General features: G+C 48.7%; 1 protein-coding gene across 1 annotated transcript; it reads right to left on the bottom strand.

The window, feature by feature from the left end:
• Window positions 1-933: 933 nt before the first annotated feature.
• On the bottom strand, window positions 934-24,738 carry LOC116955723 (microsomal glutathione S-transferase 2-like). Its single transcript, XM_032976989.2, has 5 exons — window positions 24,451-24,738; window positions 21,420-21,519; window positions 8,289-8,359; window positions 4,617-4,698; window positions 934-1,969 (listed from the first exon to the last, which is right to left on the bottom strand). The coding sequence occupies exons 1-5, from the start codon at window positions 24,515-24,517 to the stop codon at window positions 1,807-1,809; spliced, it is 483 nt and encodes a 160-aa protein (XP_032832880.1). The 5' UTR covers window positions 24,518-24,738; the 3' UTR covers window positions 934-1,806.
• Window positions 24,739-24,800: the final 62 nt, after the last annotated feature.

The following is a 24,800-nucleotide window of genomic DNA, read 5'->3' as shown; positions in this document are numbered from 1 at the left end:
GTCCCCCATCATTAGAACAAACTTCCCCCTCCACATTAAGCGGTCACCTTCGCTCACTAAGTTCCCGCTCCTCACTCACAACTCACTTATTGTTAACCCGAGCTCACCCCACGACTCCCCCCCCCCCTTAAGCTCCCACTCATAACCGCTAACACCCTTCCTATTCCTTTTTCATATTCTCATGACATCACTCATTCTACGACTATCACTCATTCACCCCATTCCTTCAATCCATTCATCATCATCATCTACTGTCAGAATTATAATCATTTTCATTCTACGACTATCACTCATTCACCCCATTCCTTCAATCCATTCATCATATGCTATCAGAATAATAATTATTCTCATAATACGGCTATCACTCATTAACCCAAATCATCATCATCAACTGTCATCAATTTCTCTTTCAAGAAATCCACGCATCACAGATTCGCCCCCATTGCTTCCCTCTCGTCCATTTCATTCACCCCATCTCCACCATTATATTCACACACGAGTTGTTCTTGTTGTAGTACTGTTAACTCTGTGTATATCGCCATTGTTAAGGCGCTTTATAAATTCATTTAAGATAAGAGCTAACCCAAAAAGAAGCCAATTTTGAGAATGAGAAGTTTTAATCCCTAGTGAAGTCCATTGAGCTAAGAATCTGGTTTTGAAGGGCGACTCGGTAGGCAGACGACATAAAATCATTCCACAATTACAGATTTAAAAAAAAAAAACGACATGTAGACCATAATCATAGTTAACACGCACACTGCAGTATTAACCAGGGCAGACCCCCCGTTGGGGTTCGAACCGCGAACCACAGCGACAAACGAGCGCCACCCCGTAGACGCGCGTGCAGTTGTTGTGGCGTTTGGAAAACACGTGACGGGCAAAACACGTGACGGGCAACAGCACGTGACGGGCAACAGCACGTGAACATTCAACAACCGTCATCACAACACACGTGCCACGTGTGTAGAGTTTTTATTTTAGACACACGTGCCACTTGGTCATGTGACAAAGCATCAGTGGGGGGGGGGGGGGGGGGCATTGGGTTGGGGTTAAAAACCACTTATTGAATTTGAAACATTGTGTTCCTTTAAATATATATTTGCTTCAATGTTACCTATTGTTGTTTGTCCCGTTACATTGTATTGTTATATCGTTTGTCCTGTTATATTGTATTGTTCTATTGTATTGTTATATTGTATTGTTATATTGTTTGTCCTGTTACATGTATTGTTCTATTGTATTGTTATATTGTTTGTCCTGTTACATTGTATTGTTCTATTGTATTGTTATATTTTTTGTCCTGTTACATTGTATTGTTCTATTGTATTGTTATATTGTATTCTTATATTGTTTGTCCTGTTACATGTATTGTTCTATGGCATTGTTATATTGTTTGTCCTTTTGGAACTTTCGCAGAGCAGTTACACCACTCCTCCCGTGTCGGAGAGCGGCCAGCGGAAGTGGACATCACGAAGCTACCTCTGAGATCCCTGCTCCATACAGCAGAGGGCAGCACCTTCCTACCACACTCGACTACGTGGATGTTGTCATGCTCGATGCGTGACAGTCGAATCTCTCGATATCGTTCATTCTCAGAGCTGGAATTTAGCCAAATTTAGTGCACGGCTACATTTCACCGAATCGTTTGTTGTTGTTGTTTGTTGTTGTTGTTGTTGTGTGCCGTCACTCGTGACCAGGCCGAGGTCATGATAATGTGAGAAGCCGGCTGAATCGCAGGCAGTCGCCCAGATTCGAACCCGGGACCTCACCGTTGGCGGCCCAGCGCCCTGACCTCTGCAGCCGCGTTCATACAAACAGCAGCAGGGCCGAGGCTGCCTTGGCCACGAGGTTCAAGTAGTCGAGGAGGCTGACTCGGCAGTACCACCACAGGGCGAAGTTTAGCAGCCCGACGGCGGAGAGAGCCGAGAGCGAAAACATCAACCGCTTGGCCAGGAAATAGCCGGGGACTCTGCAACAAGAAGAAGAACAAGAGGGGGATGATGACGACACAACAAGGAGATGATGATGCAACAAGGAGATGATGACGCAACAAGGAGATGATGACGACGCAACAAGGAGATGACGACGACACGAGGAGATGACGACACAACAAGGAGATGACGACACAAGGAGATGACGACACAAGGAGATGACGACGACACAAGGCGATGACGACACAACAAGGAGATGACGACGACGACACGAGGAGATGACGACACAACAAGGAGATGACGCAACAAGAAGGAGATGACGACACAAGGAGATGACGACACAACAAGGAGATGACGACACAACAAGGAGATGACGACACTCGGACTTTGAAGAAACATCTCAAGGCCTCTGATACACTACACCATACACTACACTACTACACACTATACACTACTATACACTACACTACCTTACACTACACTACTATACACTACACTAATATACACTACACTACTATACACTACACTACTATACACTACACTATACACTACACTAATATACACTACACTATACACTACTATACACTACTATACACTACACTACTATACACTACACCATACGCTACACTACTACACACTATACACTACTATACACTATACACTACACTACTACACACTACACTACTACACACTATACACTACTATACACTACACTATACACTACACTACTATACACTACACTATACACTACACTACTATACACTACACTACTATACACTACACTACTATACACTACACTACTATACACTACACTACTTTACACTACACCACTATACACTACACTACTATACACTACACTACTATACACTACACCACTATACACTACACTATACACTATACTACTATACACTACACTACTACACACTACACTACTACACACTATCCACTACTATACACTACACTACTATACACTACACTACTATACACTACACTATACACTACACTATACACTACACTATACACTACACTTTACACTACTATATACACTACACTATACACTACATTATACACTACACTATACACTACACTACTATACACTACACTATACACTCCACTACACACTACACTATACACTACTATACACTACACTAATATACACTACACTATACACTACACTATACAATACTATGCACTACACTATACACTACACTATACACTACACTATACACACCACTATACACTACACTATACCCTACTACACTACACTATACACTACACTATACACTACACTATACACTACACTACTACACTATACACTACACTATACACTACACTACTACACTATACACTACACTATACACTACACTACTACACTATACACTACACTACTACACTATACACTACACTATACACTACACTACTATACACATCCACACCATCTCAATGCCTCTTCCTCTGCTTGCCCAGGCCGAGGGCTCTCGAGCAGCCCTCGGCCTGGGCTCTCCGCCTATGGCTCGTTGACTTTTTCGCGAAATCTGGCACGTAATGATGATGGTGTAATCATAATGATGATGACATCATCATCGTCGTCGTCGAAATCATGATCATGATCATTCGCGCGACGCACGTGCCCAGGGACAGCTTCTGCCGTGACGCAACGGTCACGTGGCACGGCGGCAGCGGGGGCCGGGTTCGATTCCAACTCCCGGCGCGCTCACAGTGGGTCCAGTTGCTTCAATACCCCTCCCCTCCAATGAGTTCACCGCAATGAGCCGCGGTGGCCAGGAGATGTTAACTCCCTCACCTGGTCTGCAGGAGGTCGTGGATTCGATCCCGACCCTGACGATGCCTGCTGCTGCTGTATATTTGGAGTTTGCGTCTCTCTCTCTCTGTGGTGAGATGTTAACTACCTCGCCTGATCTACAGGAGGTCGTGGGTTCAATCCCGACCCTGACGCCTGCTGCTGTATATTTGGAGTTTGCGTGTCTCTCTCTCTGTGGTGAGATGTTAACTACCTCGCCTGGTCAACAGGAGGTCTTGCGTTCAATCCCAACCCTGACACCTGCTGCTGTATATTTGGAGTTTGCGTGTCTCTCTCTCTCTCTGTGGTGAGATGTTAACTACCTCGCCTGGTAAACAGGAGGTCTTGCGTTCAATCCCAACCCTGACACCTGCTGCTGTATATTTGGAGTTTGCTTGTCTCTCTCTCTCTCTCTTTGTGGTGAGATGTTAACTACCTCGCCTGGTCAACAGGAGGTCTTGAGTTCAATCCCAACCCTGACACCTGCTGCTGTATATTTGGAGTTTGCGTGTCTCTCTCTCTCTTTGTGGTGAGATGTTAACTACCTCGCCTGGTCTACAGGAGGTCGTGGGTTCGATCCTCTTTGACGCCTGCTGTATATTTGGAGTTTGTGTGTCTCTCTCACCGTGGTCACGTGGATTTTCTCCGTGTCCTCCTCCCGGTTTCCCCCCTCCCACATTTAGAATGAACGTCCCGAGTCTACGGAGTGAGTATGCGGCCGCTGTTAGACATTCTCAACCGGTGACGATACGCCGCTCCGTTGAGCTGTCATTTGCGTTGGCACGTGGGTTGACGTTCGTTGAACGTCGAGTTCAACGTCGGCCGCAACGTTGAACCGACGTTGGGGCGATCGTGCGTTGGGGGCTGCGGTGTCGCACGCTCACCGCTTGTTGTCCGTTCCCATGTAGCCCTTGAAGTACTTGTAGCGCGCCACGATGTACATGAGGCCGATGAAGGCGGCGGCGGCTGCGGACAGGAAACACGCAAAGCTGGCACCAACCACCCGCCACCAACGTTGGCCCAACCACATGCCACCAACGTTGGCACCAACCACATGCCACCAACGTTGGCACCAACCACATGCCACCAACGTTGGCACCAACCACATGCCACCAACGTTGGCCCAACCACATGCCACCAACGTTGGCCCAACCACCCGCCACCAACGTTGGCCCAACGACATGCCACCAACGTTGGCCCAACCACATGCCACCAATGTTGGCACCACCCACATGCCACCAACGTTGGCCCCAACCACATGCCACCAACGTTGGCACCAACCACCCGCCACCAACGTTGGCACCACCCACATGCCACCAACGTTGGCCCAACCACATGCCACCAACGTTGGCTCAACCACATGCCACCAACGTTGGCCCAAGCACATGCCACCAACGTTGGCCCAACCACATGCCACCAACGTTGGCCCCAACCACATGCCACCAACGTTGGCCCAACCACATGCCATCAACGTTGGCACCAACCACATGCCACCAACGTTGGCACCAACCACATGCCACCAACGTTGGCCCAACCACCCGCCACCAACGTTGGCACCAACCACATGCCACCAACGTTGGCCCAACCACCCGCCACCAACGTTGGCCCAACCACATGCCACCAACGTTGGCCCAACCACATGCCACCAACGTTGGCACCAACCACATGCCACCAACGTTGGCACCAACCACATGCCACCAACGTTGGCACCAACCACATGCCACCAACGTTGGCCAAACCACATGCCACCAACGTTGGCCCAACCACCCGCCACCAACGTTGGCACCGACCACGTGCCACCAACGTTGGCACCAACCACCCGCCACCAACTTTGGCCCAACGACATGCCACCAACGTTGGCCCAACCACATGCCACCAACGTTGGCACCACCCACATGCCACCAACGTTGGCCCCAACCACATGCCACCAACGTTGGCCCAACCACATGCCACTAACGTTGGCACCAACCACCCGCCACCAACGTTGGCACCACCCACATGCCACCAACGTTGGCCCAACCACATGCCACCAACGTTGGCACACCCACATGCCAGCAACGTTGGCACCAACTACATGCCACCAACGTTGGCCCAACCACATGCCACTAACGTTGGCCCAACCACATGCCAGCAACGTTGGCACCAACCACCCGCCACCAACGTTGGCACCAACCACATGCCACCAACGTTGGCCCAACCACATGCCACCAACGTTGGCACCAACCACATGCCAGCAACGTTGGCACCAACCACCCGTCACCAACGTTGGCACCAACCACATGCCACCAACGTTGGCCCAACCACATGCCACCAACGTTGGCACCAACCACATGCCACCAACGTTGGCCCAACCACATACCACCAACGTTGGCACCAATCACATGCCAGCAACGTTGGCACCAACCACCCGTCACCAACGTTGGCACCAACCACATGCCACCAACGTTGGTCCAACGTTGGTGACATGTGGTTGGCCCAACTTTGGCGTGTTTACTCGGGACCAAACAAGGAGGCATATCATAATGACAATTATCAATACGTTATTGAGAATTGTCAGCTTTGTAACACGTGGAGGACATCATGAACGTTTCCATCAATCCCAGCAAACAATTATGAAGATTCCCCGTGTAGCCTTAACAGACTGTAGTGGCAAGTGCTGTTAGCGAGTAGCATCTATGAAGGTCGGAACGGTACACGAGGGGGTGGGTGGCCAGCACCACGCCCGGCCGCCTTTGTCTCCCCAGTGACGATGTTTACTACACACCGCACCAGGTACTCATTTGAGGCCGAGTCGACCTTAGCGAGCCCCACGACCGGTTCAGACAATCGCCACCGGTGTTTGCCGTGAGCGGGAATCGAACCCGCGTTGCCGGGTTCGTAGCGCAGCGCAGTGCTGACCGCTGCACCACCGCTCCCCAAATCAGTCTCTGCTCCACCTCCATTCACAGTCAACTCGACGCACTCGACGCAGCGAGCGCACGCGCGCACGCGATTCGGTCGAACGGCGGCGCAGCGGTTAGCGCGCCGAGCTGCCAACCCGGCGCCGGACCCGAGTTCGATTCCCGCTCGCGGCCGCGGACAACGGTGGCGAACTCGACGGTCGAACCAGAATGGGAACCTTGATGCCTACCGGAGGAATCCGATGAGCTGCGTAAAGGGGCGGGCGGCGGGTCAGAAGGTCACGACAACAAACGGTGCGAAACACACGATCGGAGTGCGAAGCATCCGGAGAGCGAAGACGAATCACTCAAGCGACAAACCAAAAAAACAAATTGCCGCAAAGTCCCTCCCACGGGCATGGGTTGGCACGACACCGGCAGGGACAGCGTTGCCGTACGACTCAGGGGTGGGGAACGTCCGGCCCGCGGGCCGTACGAGGCCCCGCGAAATCATTTGGTGTGGCCCTGCCAAGGCAACCGCAGACGGGACTCGAAATTCGATAAATCTAGGAGAGCAAACCTGGAAAAGCAGTTGCGAGTAGCAACATCGTTAATACCAGCTAACATCATCAATACCAGCTAACATCATCAATACCAGCTAACATCGTCAATACCAGCTAACATCATCAATACCAGCTAACATCATCAATACCAGCTAACATCGTCAATACCAGCTAACATCGTCAATACCAGCTAACATCATCAATACCAGCTAACATCATCAATACCAGCTAACATCACCACACGCCTCGCCAAAGAGAAGCAGTTCCAGCCATCACATTAGGGGCGAGTTAATTAAATGTTTTGACCAAAAATAGCGGGCTAATTTTTAAGTTGATCATTTTGTATGGCCCGCGAATGATGTTATATAAATATCCAAATGGCCCTTGACAGAAAAAAGGTTCCCCACCCCTGCGCGTACGTGGACACGTGGTGTCGGGTGCGTGGTGTTTGTGGCAGGTGGACACGTGGTGTCGTGTGCGTGGTGTTTGTGGCAGGTGGACACGTGGTGTCGTGTGCGTGGTGTTTGTGGCACGTGGCCACGTGGTGTCGTGTGCGTGGTGTTTGTGGCAGGTGGACACGTGGTGTCGTGTGCGTGGTGTTTGTGGCAGGTGGACACGTGGTGTCGGGTGCGTGGTGTTTGTGGCACGTGAACACGTGGTGTCGTGTGCGTGGTGTTTGTGGCAGGTGGACACGTGGTGTCGTGTGCGTGGTGTTTATGGCACGTGGACACGTGGTGTCGTGTGCGTGGTGTTTGTGGCACGTGAACACGTGGTGTCGTGTGCGTGGTGTTTGTGGCAGGTGGACACGTGGTGTCGTGTGCGTGGTGGTTGTGGCACGTGGACACGTGGTGTCATGTGCGTGGTGTTTGTGGCACGTGGACACGTGGTGTCGTGTGCGTGGTGTTTGTGGCAGGTGGACACGTGGTGTCGTGTGCGTGGTGTTTGTGGCAGGTGGACACGTGGTGTCGTGTGCGTGGTGTTTGTGGCACGTGGACACGTGGTGTCGTGTGCGTGGTGTTTGTGGCACTTGGACACGTGGTGTCGTGTGCGTGGTGTTTGTGGCACGTGGCCACGGTGCCCCTGTGGGTGGTCAGGACTCGTCGGGAAGTCGCACCAGAGCTGGTGAAGAGGCCAGCGGTCCACATCGTCACCAGGAAGATCGGGTAGTAGTCCTGCAGGTTTTGGCTACGCATGCGCACACGCGCGCACACACAAAGACAAAGATCCCCCGTATAGACTTAACAGACTGTAGGGGCAAGTGCTGTTAGCGGGCAGCACCTATGAAGGCCGGAACGGCACACGAGGGGGTGGGTGGCCAGCACCACGCCCGACTGCCTTTGTCTCCCCAGTGGCGATGTTTACTGCACACCGCACCAGGTACTCATTTGAGACCGAGTCGACCTAGGAGAGGCCCAGGACCGGTTCAGATAATCGTCACCGGTGTTGGCCGTGAGAAGGAATCGAACTCAGTTCGCCGGGTTCGTAGCGCAGCGTGGCGCTAACTGCTGCACCACCGCTCCCACACACAGACACACACAGACCCGCACGCACAGACACACATACAGACACACACACAGACACACACGCACGCACAGACACGCACACGCAGACACACACAGGCACACACACAGACACACAGATACAGACACACACACAGACAGACACACACACACAGACAGACACACACAGACAGACACACACACAGATACAGACACACACAGACACAGACACACACACAGACACACGCACACAGCCGAGAGGCGCGACGTTGGACGAACTTAATGAAGTTTTATTTGACCAGGTCAGGGCCCACTGAGCGATGCGCCTCTTCTTCAGGAGCGACCTGGCGATCACAAACGATGGCTCAACGAAGTGGCTCGTACCATCATCGCCATCACTTGGCAGCGTACAGCAGCAGACAAACACTCTAAACGCGCGATGTTGATTATAAATGCGGAGAGGGGAAACCGGAGGGACCCAGACAAAAATCCACGCGACCACGGGGAGAGAGAGACACGCAAACTCCAAATATACAGCAGCAGGCGTCAGGGTCTTGATCGAATCCACGACCTCCTGTATAACAGGCGAGGTAGTTAACATCTCCTAGCCACCGTGACGATGAGAGACACGCATCCACGACCTCCTGCACACCAGGCGAGGTAGTTAACATCTCGGCGCAGTCTTCGCTTGCTTTCTAAACGAAACGAAATTTCTTTTACCAGGTAAGGCCCATCAACCCCCAGTGTGGCAGCAATATCCTCCTGAAACAGTCATGGGACTGAGTGTGAGTACAATGATCAGTTTAACACGTGGCAGGCTTTTTTGCGAGCAAAGATTATTAATAATAAAGGTTTTTGGGTTAGATCGCGTACATATATAAATGTGTCATAACCCTCCACCATCCGACACAGCCAACTAGTAAGGGTTCGTGTCGCGTAAGCAGAACGTGGCCAATTCGTGACTAGTACAGCACTAACCGGTTGTGTGTTGAAGAGCCAAGCTACAATGTTTATCAATCTGTGTACGACGTCTCGCCAGTGTAATCGAGGTTTGTTGGGTTAGATCTTAATTTGAAGCTATCGTATTGTGGTTAATGCAGATATGATTCCTTGTTAAAGGTTTCAGTTTGGTGTTTTAACATCTCAGCACCCATACTCTTTCGGTAAAGTCACGTAGGTATAAAATAAAATAAAAAATCACGACGTTTCATTCGCACTGCTGGATTCTATTTTTTCCGCCTGAGAACGACCGCTTGTTGGGTGAGATCGCGTAAACATATCAATGTTGTGTCGTTAAACCCTCCACCACCCGACACAGCCAACTAGTCAGGGCTAGCGTCACGTAGACGGAACGTGGCCAATTCTCGCCCGTAATTACAACCGGCATCATCAAGGTGACAGACGGATTTGTGGAGAAATCCTCCGACGTTGTTTCTTAAACAGAGGGGCTGATGTGATGGCGCCTCTTGCGAGCCCTTCACGTGGGGGGGGGGGGGGGGGGTTAATGAATCCATCTAAATGACAAAGCGGATCCATGACCAGTTTTGCTACTGGCAAAGAAGGTCTCATGATTTAAATGCTTACCCCGAGCTCTCTGTACGCTGATGGTGCGTCGTTGTCTTTGAGTTGTGCGCCTTTTGGCGTCATCTGCTCCAACACCGACATGAGACTGGGCTCTAAGAAAAATCTGTCTCGGGTGTGGACCAATCAATTTCAAGGACAATGCAGACATTATCAGAGTGCTGTTTTTTGTTTACATTTTGACCTGCAGGTATTGTGGTCAATGCAAACATGATCCCAGTTTTGTTGCCAGATAAAAGGGTAAACACCTATTATTAGCAGGTTGGGTTAGTCACGTGGCAATTATGCACGCACATTGTTCTTGTGCCCGATGCCGTTAGCGTGCAATAAAACAGCAGCGCGATGGGCGGGTTTAACGAAATTGCTTTTATGGATTTATTTTGGTGATTTGGAAAACGTTTTTTGGTTTGGCCATGTTTGTTTGTACGGAGTTCAACTGATGGCCTTAATCTAAGTTGTCTTGTGGTTGTTGTTGTTGTTTGACTTGCTTCCCACTGGGATTTTTGCACAGAGCCTTGGTGTACGGAGCTTTTTCTGGAATATTTTTAAGTTTTTTCCACTGCATTTTTCTGTTTGCGCGTAGTCACTTTAAGATGTTTTTCTTGTTCATGTTATTTTGTTTGTTGCGGTTGCACCCGATTCAAGAGCCGAATGCCTCACAGGACTATACCAAATAAATAAACTGAAACGACGCGTTTACATTGACGCGATGTCACCACCCCTCGCAACCCCTACCCCCCCTCTATTATTCGAATTCCCTTCGAACCTGGATACTTGAAGAGGCCGCAAGGCATTGTGGGGGTTGATTACGAGACGGTGGTGGTCACTTCGTAAACAACGTCACGGGGCGTCACTTAGGGAGCCGCACGCGGCTACGGAGTGACTGGTTGCCAACTCCTGCCCATGGTAGACTAGACTCCCATGGTAAACTGGACTCCCATGGTAAACGGGACTCCCATGGTAGATTTGACTTCTATGGTAAACTGGACTTCTATGGTAGACTGGACTTCTATGGTAAACTGGATTCCCATGGTAAACTGGACTCCCATGGTAGACTGGACACCCATGGTAGACTGGACTCCCATGGTAAACTGGACACCCATGGTAAACTGGACTCCCATGGTAAACGGGACTCCCATGGTAGACTGGACTCCCATGGTAAACTGGACTCCCATGGTAAACTGGACTCCCATGGTAGACTTGACTTCTATGGTAAACTGGACTTCTATGGTAGACTGGACTTCTATGGTAAACTGGATTCCCATGGTAAACTGGACTCCCATGGTAGACTGGACTCCCATGGTAGACTGGACTCCCATGGTAAACTGGACTTCTATGGTAAACTGGACTCCCATGGTAAAATGGACTTCTATGGTAAAGTGGACTTCTATGGTAAACTGGACTCCCATGGTAAACTGGACTCCCATGGTAAAGTGGACTTCTATGGTAAACTGGACTCCCATGGTGAACTGGACTCCCATGGTAAACTGGACTTCTATGGTAAACTGGACTTCTATGGTAAACTGGACTCCCATGGTAAACTGGACTTCTATGGTAAACTGGACTTCTATGGTAAACTGGACTCCCGTGGTAGACTTGACTCCCATGGTAGACTTGACTTCTATGGTAAACTGGACTCCTATGGTAAACTGGACTCCCATGGTAGACTGGACTCACATTGTAAACTGGACTCCCATGGTAGACTGGACTTCTATGGTAAACTGGACTCCCATGGTAAACTGGACTTCTATGTTAAACTGGACTCCCATGGTAAACTGGACTCCCATGGTAAACTAGACCCCCATGGTACACTAGACTTCTATGGTAAACTGGACTCCCATGGTAAACTGGACTCCCATGGTAGACTTGACTCCCATGGTAAACTGGACTCCCATGGTAAACTGGACTCCTATGGTAGAATTGACTTCTATGGTAAACTGGACTCCCATGGTAAACTGGACTCCCATGGTAAACTGGACTGCCATGGTAAACTTGATTTCTATGGTAAACTGGACTCCCATGGTAATCTGGACTCCCATGGTAAACTGGACTCCCATGGTAGACTGGACTCCCATGGTAAACTGGACTCCCATGGTAAACTGGACACCCATGGTAAACTGGACTCCCATGGTAAACGGGACTCCCATGGTAGACTTGACTTCTATGGTAAACTGGACTTCTATGGTAGACTGGACTTCTATGGTAAACTGGATTCCCATGGTAAACTGGACTCCCATGGTAGACTGGACTCCCATGGTAGACTGGACTCCCATGGTAAACTGGACTTCTATGGTAAACTGGACTCCCATGGTAAAGTGGACTTCTATGGTAAAGTGGACTTCTATGGTAAACTGGACTCCCATGGTAAACTGGACTCCCATGGTAAAGTGGACTTCTATGGTAAACTGGACTCCCATGGTGAACTGGACTCCCATGGTAGACTGGACTCCCATGGTAAACTGGACTCCCATGGTAAACTGGACACCCATGGTAAACTGGACTCCCATGGTAAACTGGACTTCTATGGTAGACTGGACTTCTATGGTAAACTGGACTCCCATGGTAAACTGGACTCCCATGGTAAACTGGACTCCCATGGTAAACGGGACTCCCATGGTAGACTTGACTTCTATGGTAAACTGGACTTCTATGGTAGACTGGACTTCTATGGTAAACTGGATTCCCATGGTAAACTGGACTCCCATGGTAGACTGGACTCCCATGGTAGACTGGACTTCTATGGTAAACTGGACTCCCATGGTAAAGTGGACTTCTATGGTAAAGTGGACTTCTATGGTAAACTGGACTCCCATGGTAAACTGGACTCCCATGGTAAAAGGGACTTCTATGGTAAACTGGACTCCCATGGTAAACTGGACTCCCATGGTAAACTGGACTTCTATGGTAAACTGGACTTCTATGGTAAACTGGACTCCCATGGTAAACTGGACTTCTATGGTAAACTGGACTTCTATGGTAAACTGGACTCCCGTGGTAGACTTGACTCCCATGGTAGACTTGACTTCTATGGTAAACTGGACTCCTATGGTAAACTGGACTCCCATGGTAGACTGGACTCACATTGTAAACTGGACTCCCATGGTAGACTGGACTTCTATGGTAAACTGGACTCCCATGGTAAACTGGACTTCTATGTTAAACTGGACTCCCATGGTAAACTGGACTCCCATGGTAAACTGGACTCCTATGGTAGAATTGACTTCTATGGTAAACTGGACTCCCATGGTAAACTGGACTCCCATGGTAAACTGGCTGCCATGGTAAACTTGATTTCTATGGTAAACTGGACTCCCATGGTAATCTGGACTCCCATGGTAAACTGGACTCCCATGGTAGACTGGACTCCCATGGTAAACTGGACACCCATGGTAAACTGGACTCCCATGGTAAACGGGACTACCATGGTAGACTTGACTTCTATGGTAAACTGGACTTCTATGGTAGACTGGACTTCTATGGTAAACTGGATTCCCATGGTAAACTGGACTCCCATGGTGGACTGGACTCCCATGGTAGACTGGACTCCCATGGTAAACTGGACTTCTATGGTAAACTGGACTCCCATGGTAAAGTGGACTTCTATGGTAAAGTGGACTTCTATGGTAAACTGGACTCCCATGGTAAACTGGACTCCCATGGTAAAGTGGACTTCTATGGTAAACTGGACTCCCATGGTAAACTGGACTCCCATGATAAACTGGACTTCTATGGTAAACTGGACTTCTATGGTAAACTGGACTCCCATGGTAAACTGGACTTCTATGGTAAACTGGACTTCTATGGTAAACTGGACTCCCGTGGTAGACTTGACTCCCATGGTAGACTTGACTTCCATGGTAAACTGGACTCCTATGGTAAACTGGACTCCCATGGTAGACTGGACTCACATTGTAAACTGGACTCCCATGGTAGACTGGACTTCTATGGTAAACTGGACTCCCATGGTAAACTGGACTCCCATGGTAAACTGGACTCCCATGGTAAACTGGACTCCCATGGTAAACTGGACACCCATGGTAAACTGGACTCCCATGGTAAACGGGACTCCCATGGTAGACTTGACTTCTATGGTAAACTGGACTTCTATGGTAGACTGGACTTCTATGGTAAACTGGATTCCCATGGTAAACTGGACTCCCATGGTAAACTGGACTCCCATGGTAAACTGGACTCCCATGGTAAACGGGACTCCCATGGTAGACTTGACTTCTATGGTAAACTGGACTTCTATGGTAGACTGGACTTCTATGGTAAACTGGATTCCCATGGTAAACTGGACTCCCATGGTAGACTGGACTCCCATGGTAGACTGGACTCCCATGGTAAACTGGACTTCTATGGTAAACTGGACTCCCATGGTAAAGTGGACTTCTATGGTAAAGTGGACTTCTATGGTAAACTGGACTCCCATGGTAAACTGGACTCCCATGGTAAAAGGGACTTCTATGGTAAACTGGACTCCCATGGTAAACTGGACTCCCATGGTAAACTGGACTTCTATGGTAAACTGGACTTCTATGGTAAACTGGACTCCCATGGTAAACTGGACTTCTATGGTAAACTGGACTTCTATGGTAAACTGGACTCCCGTGGTAGACTTGACTCCCATGGTAGACTTGACTTCTATGGTAAACTGGACTCCTATGGTAAACTGGACTCCCATGGTAGACTGGACTCACATTGTAAACTGGACTCCCATGGTAGACTGGACTTCTATGGTAAACTGGACTCCCATGGTAAACTGGACTTCTATGTTAAACTGGACTCCCATGGTAAACTGGACTCCCATGGTAAACTGGACTCCCATGGTAAACTGGACTCCTATGGTAGAATTGACTTCTATGGTAAACTGGACTCCCATGGTAAACTGGACTAGCATGGTAAACTGGACTCCCATGGTAAACTGGACACCCATGGTAAACTGGACTCCCATGGTAAACGGGACTACCATGGTAGACTTGACTTCTATGGTAAACTGGACTTCTATGGTAGACTGGACTTCTATGGCAAACTGGATTCCCATGGTAAACTGGACTCCCATGGTAGACTGGACTCCCATGGTAGACTGGACTCCCATGTAAACTGGACTTCTATGGTAAACTGGACTCCCATGGTAAAGTGGACTTCTATGGTAAAGTGGACTTCTATGGTAAACTGGACTCCCATGGTAAACTGGACTCCCATGGTAAAGTGGACTTCTATGGTAAACTGGACTCCCATGGTAAACTGGACTCCCATGGTAAACTGGACTTCTATGGTAAACTGGACTTCTATGGTAAACTGGACTCCCATGGTAAACTGGACTTCTATGGTAAACTGGACTTCTATGGTAAACTGGACTCCCGTGGTAGACTTGACTCCCATGGTAGACTTGACTTCTATGGTAAACTGGACTCCTATGGTAAACTGGACTCCCATGGTAGACTGGACTCACATTGTAAACTGGACTCCCATGGTAGACTGGACTTCTATGGTAAACTGGACTCCCATGGTAAACTGGACTCCCATGGTAGACTGGACTCCCATGGTAGACTGGACTCCCATGGTAAACTGGACTTCTATGGTAAACTGGACTCCCATGGTAAAGTGGACTTCTATGGTAAAGTGGACTTCTATGGTAAACTGGACTCCCATGGTAAACTGGACTCCCATGGTAAAGTGGACTTCTATGGTAAACTGGACTCCCATGGTAAACTGGACTCCCATGGTAAACTGGGCTTCTATGGTAAACTGGACTTCTATGGTAAACTGGACTCCCATGGTAAACTGGACTTCTATGGTAAACTGGACTTCTATGGTAAACTGGACTCCCGTGGTAGACTTGACTCCCATGGTAGACTTGACTTCTATGGTAAACTGGACTCCTATGGTAAACTGGACTGCCATGGTAGACTGGACTCACATTGTAAACTGGACTCCCATGGTAGACTGGACTTCTATGGTAAACTGGACTCCCATGGTAAACTGGACTCCCATGGTAATCTGGACTCCCATGGTAAACTGGACTCCCATGGTAGACTGGACTCCCATGGTAAACTGGACTCCCATGGTAAACTGGACACCCATGGTAAACTGGACTCCCATGGTAAACGGGACTCCCATGGTAGACTTGACTTCTATGGTAAACTGGACTTCTATGGTAGACTGGACTTCTATGGTAAACTGGACTCCCATGGTAAACTGGACACCCATGGTAAACTGGACTCCCATGGTAAACGGGACTCCCATGGTAGACTTGACTTCTATGGTAAACTGGACTTCTATGGTAGACTGGATTTCTATGGTAAACTGGATTCCTATGGTAAACTGGACTCCCATGGTAGACTGGACTCCCATGGTAGACTGGACTCCCATGGTAAACTGGACTTCTATGGTAAACTGGACTCCCATGGTAAAGTGGACTTCTATGGTAAAGTGGACTTCTATGGTAAACTGGACTCCCATGGTAAACTGGACTCCCATGGTAAAAGGGACTTCTATGGTAAACTGGACTCCCATGGTAAACTGGACTCCCATGGTAAACTGGACTTCTATGGTAAACTGGACTTCTATGGTAAACTGGACTCCCATGGTAAACTGGACTTCTATGGTAAACTGGACTTCTATGGTAAACTGGACTCCCGTGGTAGACTTGACTCCCATGGTAGACTTGACTTCTATGGTAAACTGGACTCCTATGGTAAACTGGACTCCCATGGTAGACTGGAATCACATTGTAAACTGGACTCCCATGGTAGACTGGACTTCTATGGTAAACTGGACTCCCATGGTAAACTGGACTTCTATGTTAAACTGGACTCCCATGGTAAACTGGACTCCCATGGTAAACTGGACTCCCATGGTAAACTGGACTCCTATGGTAAAATTGACTTCTATGGTAAACTGGACTCCCATGGTAAACTGGACTCCCATGGTAAACTGGCTGCCATGGTAAACTTGATTTCTATGGTAAACTGGACTCCCATGGTAATCTGGACTCCCATGGTAAACTGGACTCCAATGGTAGACTGGACTCCCATGGTAAACTGGACTCCCATGGTAAACTGGACACCCATGGTAAACTGGACTCCCATGGTAAACGGGACTACCATGGTAGACTTGACTTCTATGGTAAACTGAACTTCTATGGTAGACTGGACTTCTATGGTAAACTGGATTCCCATGGTAAACTGGACTCCCATGGTAGACTGGACTCCCATGGTAGACTGGACTCCCATGGTAAACTGGACTTCTATGGTAAACTGGACTCCCATGGTAAAGTGGACTTCTATGGTAAAGTGGACTTCTATGGTAAACTGGACTCCCATGGTAAACTGGACTCCCATGGTAAAGTGGACTTCTATGGTAAACTGGACTCCCATGGTAAACTGGACTCCCATGGTAAACTGGACTTCTATGGTAAACTGGACTTCTATGGTAAACTGGACTCCCATGGTAAACTGGACTTCTATGGTAAACTGGACTTCTATGGTAAACTGGACTCCCGTGGTAGACTTGACTCCCATGGTAGACTTGACTTCTATGGTAAACTGGACTCCTATGGTAAACTGGACTCCCATGGTAGACTGGACTCACATTGTAAACTGGACTCCCATGGTAGACTGGACTTCTATGGTAAACTGGACTCCCATGGTAAACTGGACTCCCATGGTAATCTGGACTCCCATGGTAAACTGGACTCCCATGGTAGACTGGACTCCCATGGTAAACTGGACTCCCATGGTAAACTGGACACCCATGGTAAACTGGACTCCCATGGTAAACGGGACTCCCATGGTAGACTTGACTTCTATGGTAAACTGGACTTCTATGGTAGACTGGACTTCTATGGTAAACTGGATTCCCATGGTAAACTGGACTCCCATGGTAGACTGGACTCCCATGGTAGACTGGACTCCCATGGTAGACTTGACTTCTATGGTAAACTGGACTCCTATGGTAAACTGGACTCCCATGTTAGACTGGACTCACATTGTAAACTGGACTCCCATGGTAGACTGGACTTCTATTGCAAACTGGACTCCCATGGTAAACTGGACTTCTATGTTAAACTGGACTCCCATGGTAAACTGGACTCCCATGGTAAACTAGACCCCCATGGTACACTAGACTTCTATGGTAAACTGGACTCCCATGGTAAACTGGACTCCCATGGTAGACTTGACTCCCATGGTAAACTGGACTCCCATGGTAAACTGGACTCCTATGGTAGAATTGACTTCTATGGTAAACTGGACTCCCATGGTAAACTGGACTCCCATGGTAAACTGGATGCCATGGTAAACTTGATTTCTATGGTAAACTGGACTCCCATGGTAATCTGGACTCCCATGGTAAACTGGACTCCCATGGTAGACTGGACTCCCATGGTAAACTGGACTCCCATGGTAAACTGGACACCCATGGTAAACTGGACTCCCATGGTAAACGGGTCTCCCATGGTAGACTTGACTTCTATGGTAAACTGGACTTCTATGGTAGACTGGACTTCTATGGTAAACTGGATTCCCATAGTAAACTGGACTCCCATGGTAGACTGGACTCCCATGGTAGACTGGACTCCCATGGTAAACTGGACTTCTATGGTAAACTGGACTCCCATGGTAAAGTGGACTTCTATGGTAAAGTGGACTTCTATGGTAAACTGGACTCCCATGGTAAACTGGACTCCCATGGTAAAGTGGACTTCTATGGTAAACTGGACTCCCATGGTAAACTGGACTCCCATGGTAAACTGGACTTCTATGGTAAACTGGACTTCTATGGTAAACTGGACTCCCATGGTAAACTGGACTTCTATGGTAAACTGGACTTCTATGGTAAACCGGACTCCCGTGGTAGACTTGACTCCCATGGTAGACTTGACTTCTATGGTAAACTGGACTCCTATGGTAAACTGGACTCCCATGGTAGACTGGACTCACATTGTAATCTGGACTCCCATGGTAGACTGGACTTCTATCGTAAACTGGACTCCCATGGTAAACTGGACTCCCATGGTAATCTGGACTCCCATGGTAAACTGGACTCCCATGGTAGACTGGACTCCCATGGTAAACTGGACTCCCATGGTAAACTGGACACCCATGGTAAACTGGACTCCCATGGTAAACGGGACTCCCATGGTAGACTTGACTTCTATGGTAAACTGGACTTCTATGGTAGACTGGACTTCTTTGGTAAACTGGATTCCCATGGTAAACTGGACTCCCATGGTAGACTGGACTCCCATGGTAGACTGGACTCCCATGGTAAACTGGACTTCTATGGTAAACTGGACTCCCATGGTAAAGTGGACTTCTATGGTAAAGTGGACTTCTATGGTAAACTGGACTCCCATGGTAAACTGGACTCCCATGGTAAAGTGGACTTCTATGGTAAACTGGACTCCCATGGTAAACTGGACTCCCATGGTAAACTTGACTTCTATGGTAAACTGGACTCCCATGGTAAACTGGACTTCTATGGTAAACTGGACTTCTATGGTAAACTGGACTCCCGTGGTAGACTTGACTCCCATGGTAGACTTGACTTCTATGGTAAACTGGACTCCTATGGTAAACTGGACTCCCATGGTAGACTGGACTCACATTGTAAACTGGACTCCCATGGTAGACTGGACTTCTATGGTAAACTGGACTCCCATGGTAAACTGGACTTCTATGTTAAACTGGACTCCCATGGTAAACTGGACTCCCATGGTAAACTAGACCCCCATGGTACACTAGACTTCTATGGTAAACTGGACTCCCATGGTAAACTGGACTCCCATGGTAGACTTGACTCCCATGGTAAACTGGACTCCCATGGTAAACTGGACTCCTATGGTAGAATTGACTTCTATGGTAAACTGGACTCCCATGGTAAACTGGACTCCCATGGTAAACTGGACTGCCATGGTAAACTTGATTTCTATGGTAAACTGGACTCCCATGGTAAACTGGACTTCTATGGCAAACTGGACTCCCATCGTAGACTAAACTCCCATGGTAGACTTGACTTCTATGGTAAACTGGACTTCTATGGTAAACTGGACTCCCATGGTAGACTGGACTTCTATGGTAAACTGGACTCCCATGGTAAACTGGACTTCTATGGTAAACTGGACTCCCATGGTAAACTGGACTCCCATGGTAAACTGGACTCCCATGGTAGACTTGACTTCTACGGTAAACTGGACTTCTATGGTAAACTGGACTCCCATGGTAAACTGAACCTAAATCATCATCGTCATCATCATTGTCATCATCATCGTCGTCGTCGTCATCATTGTCGTCATCATCATCGACATCATCATCGTCGTCATCATTGTCGTCGTCATCATCGTCATCATTGTATAATCAACATCGTCGTCATCGTCATCGTCATCATCGTCATTAAATTGAAAATTAAAAACTCTCCAGTCGCACTGTGCGACTGTGGTCATCCACAAATACGAAGTCGACATCACAGCGACGATGATACGCTACTCCGCTGCTTCTGCTGACGCCGTTACCTGGGCTTGGCCACCCAAATCTAAAATTGTAGTTGTGGCTCTGCATCCACATCAGTAGCCGTACGAAATAATATCATCACCATCATCATGGTACAGAAAGACGTCACATCGTCGCACACAGCGCGCCAGACTCGTTCGACCTGAGCGCTGCTGGAACACATGAATAATAATAATAATAGTCTGTTCTCCTGCAATGCGTATTGGATTCAACGCGGTGAATGTATTAGGGGAACACATTAATTTTTTTAGAACGCGGATGGCGAATTGGATGTAACGTGATCGAGTGAACGGAGCTGCGTCGCAGCGCGAGTAGGAATAAGCGTCGTCGTTCAATGCTGCTGGATGCTTCTCGCGCGGGATGCTGCTGGATACTTCTCACGCGGGATGCTGCTGGATGCTTCTCGTCGCACCTCAGCCTTTGTTCGGCCTGCGTACGCATCTCGCATGTCATCGCGGGGTGCGCTGTATTCCCTACATCCACGTATTATCATTCATCATAACGCGATTATTCCACAACGGGAACGCAACGACAGCTTCTATCGCCGCGTTATAGCAGAACAGACTGCGCTGTTATGATGACCTAAGAGCCGAGGTTAGGAGGTGGAGAGGGGGCAGACGGAGGCGGTAGTGGAGTGGTGGTGTGGCTCACTTGGCCCTGTAGACGGTCTCCAGCTCGGTGTTGCCCGTGACGAAGGGATGCTTGATGTTGTACTTCCTGCGCATCTTCACCACCATCTGGAGGAAGTAGGCTGGGGGGAGGGGGGAGGCACAAGGGCACGGAACGCCGTGAGTGTTCTCATCCCCGTGGGCCGGCGGCTCGGCGCGGCTTCAGCCGGCTTGGCTCGGCCCATAGACTAGCATTGTTTATATACTAACGTTGCCCATAGACTAACATTGCCCATAGACTAACATTACCCATAGACTAACATTGCCCATAGACTAACATTGTTTATATACTAACGTTGCCCATAGACTAACATTGCCCATAGACTAACATTACCCATAGACTAACATTGCCCATAGACTAACATTGTTTATATACTAACATTGCCCATAGACTAACATTGCCCATAGACTAACATTACCCATAGACTAACATTACCCATAGACTAACATTGTTTATATACTAACATTGCCCATAGACTAACATTGCCCATATACTAGCATTGCTTATATACTAACATTGTTTATATACTAACATTACCCATAGACTAGCATTGTTTATATACTAACATTGCCCATATACTAGCATTGTTTATATACTAACATTGCCCATATACTAGCATTGCTTATATACTAACATTGTTTATATACTAACATTGCCCATATACTAGCATTGTTTATATACTAACATTGCCCATATACTAGCATTGCTTATATACTAACATTGCCCATATACTAGCATTGTTTATATACTAACATTGCCCATATACTAGCATTGCTTATATACTAACATTGCCCATATACTAGCATTGCTTATATACTAACATTGCCCATAGACTAACGTTACCCATAGACTAACATTGCCCATAGACTAACATTACCCATAGACTAACGTTACCCATAGACTAACATTGCCCATAGATTAACATTGCCCATAGACTAACATTGCGCATAGACTAGCATTGCCCATAGACTAACATTGCCCATAGACTAACATTGCCCATAGACTAACATTGCCCATAGACTAACATTACCCATAGACTAGCATTGTTTATATACTAGCATTGCCCATAGACTAGCATTGTGTATATACTAACATTGCCCATAGACTAACATTATCCATAGGCTAGCATTGCCCATAGACTAACATTGCCCATAGACTAACATTGCCCATAGACTAACACAGCCCATAGACTAGCATTGCCCTTAGACTAACATTGCCCATAGACTAACATTGCCCATAGACTAACATTGCCCATAGACTACATTGCCCATAGACTAACATTACCCATAGACTAACATTACCCATAGACGGATGCATCCGTGGATGTTTTCACTTCTCCATCATGTGCAACGAAGAAGGACCACATCCCAAAACGTCACTTGTCATAATTTATAACTTTAAAACTAAACTATGCATTTTTTTTATTTCACCACGCAAGGCGCCGCTGAGCTACGGAGCGATCATTCAGAAGCGACCGGGCCACAAATGATGGCTGAGTGACGTGGCTGATCGACGCGTGGACACTCACACCTCGAAACGCGCGTCTCTAAACATGGAGGGGACAACGGGAGAGCATGCAAACTCCAAATACACAGCAGCAGCAGGCTTCGTCAGGGTCAGGATCCAATCCACGACCCCCTGCATACCAGACGAGGTAGTTAACATCTCCTAGCCACCGTGATGATGATGAGAGAGAGAGAGACATGCAAACTCCAAATACACAGCAGCAGCAGCAGGCTTCGTCAGGGTCAGGATCCAATCCACGACCCCCTGCATACCAGGCGAGGTAGTTAACATCTCCTAGCCACCGTGATGATGATGAGAGAGAGACATGCAAACTCCAAATACACAGCAGCAGCAGGCTTCGTCAGGGTCAGGATCCAATCCACGACCCCCTGCATACCATGCGAGGTAGTTAACATCTCCTAGCCACCGTGATGATGATGAGAGAGAGACATGCAAACTCCAAATACACAGCAGCAGCAGGCTTCGTCAAGGTCAGGATCCAACCCACGACCCCCTGCATACCAGGCGAGATAGTTAACATCTCCTAGCCACCGTGATGATGATGAGAGAGAGACACGCAAACTCCAAATACACAGCAGCAGCAGGCTTCGTCAGGGTCAGGATCCAACCCACGACCCCCTGCACACCTGGCGAGGTAGTTAACATCTCCTAGCCACCGTGGCGCCCCTAAGGTGCCTAATCGTTACTGACTAATGTGTCGATTTGTGTTGTTGTTGCTGCGATCATTTAAGTCATCATTTTATCTACCGATCATCGATTCGATTATCTGGACCAATCGGATAACAACTTCTCAACAACAACAACAAGTCTCACTTGTGTTGCGCATGGGTGGTGTGAAATGAAATTGAATTTGGCCTCAGCTCTACCCTGACGCCTGCCTTCTGTCCCACGGTGTCTTCAATCTTCGATGATTTGAGAGCGCGTCTGAAAGCGCCGCGCTGAGCCAGAAGCCGCCGCTGCAAGCATGTCCACAGTTCGCGTGGCGATGGTTTATCCTCCTTGGTGACCTCGTCATCAAGGAGGACAAATCACTACGAGAACAAAGACGGCCGTCACCGCATCGTCGCGCGGCGCTTTCAGATGTTCTACCGCGGCCGTCTGGAACGCTCTTCCTTCCGATGTTCGGAAGCCGCCGGAGCCACACGTAGCTGTGCGAACGAAGTTCAACGTACGTACAATGTACACACACACACACACGTGCCATGTAACCTCCGCCTTGTGCTGCACGGGGATAGCTGCCGTTAGTGGGGGGGAGGGTCCCCTAGGCTAAAGGAGACAACCACCACAGCTTGGCATCGGAACGATGGGGACGAGGCGTGATGGTTGGGAGACGCTTTCAGACGCCGGGGCATTGAGCGCCCCAGCGTACGAAAACCCTCGATCGTTGAGTGGAGAACTGAAATGAGAAAACACACACACGTACACACACACACGTACACACATACACACGTACACACACACACGTACACACACACACAGTCCTCACCATTCTGCCAGCAGCTCAGCACGGACGTGGCCAGCAGCAAGGCGACATCTTCCATCCGCGCGCTCATCGCGGCTGAGACGAGGGGGAGAGACGCTCTGCGAACGTGGCGGACGGAGTAGCCGACTTGGTTTGCGACCGGCTGCGTTTGGTCGCCAACGAATCTCAGAACATCGCGGGCGGGGCGGGGTGGTGGCGGTGGTGGTGGTGGTGCAGAGAACCTTCGACAGCGGTTTCTCGTTTCGGCTCGCTTCCTCCGTGTGTCAATTTTGCGGCAGGCACATACCGGCAACCCGTGTTGCCCAATTCTCGGTTTAGCGGAAATGTTCTCGCTGCCGATGTGTCACGCGCTC

The sequence above is a fragment of the Petromyzon marinus genome, chromosome 61, assembly GCF_048934315.1.
Source record: "Petromyzon marinus isolate PM22_M1 ecotype Great Lakes invasive population chromosome 61, UKy_Petmar_22M1.pri1.0, whole genome shotgun sequence".
NCBI lineage: Eukaryota > Metazoa > Chordata > Hyperoartia > Petromyzontiformes > Petromyzontidae > Petromyzon > Petromyzon marinus.
Note: the sequence above shows the minus strand (reverse complement) of the source record. Positions and strands in the feature narration are given on the sequence as shown.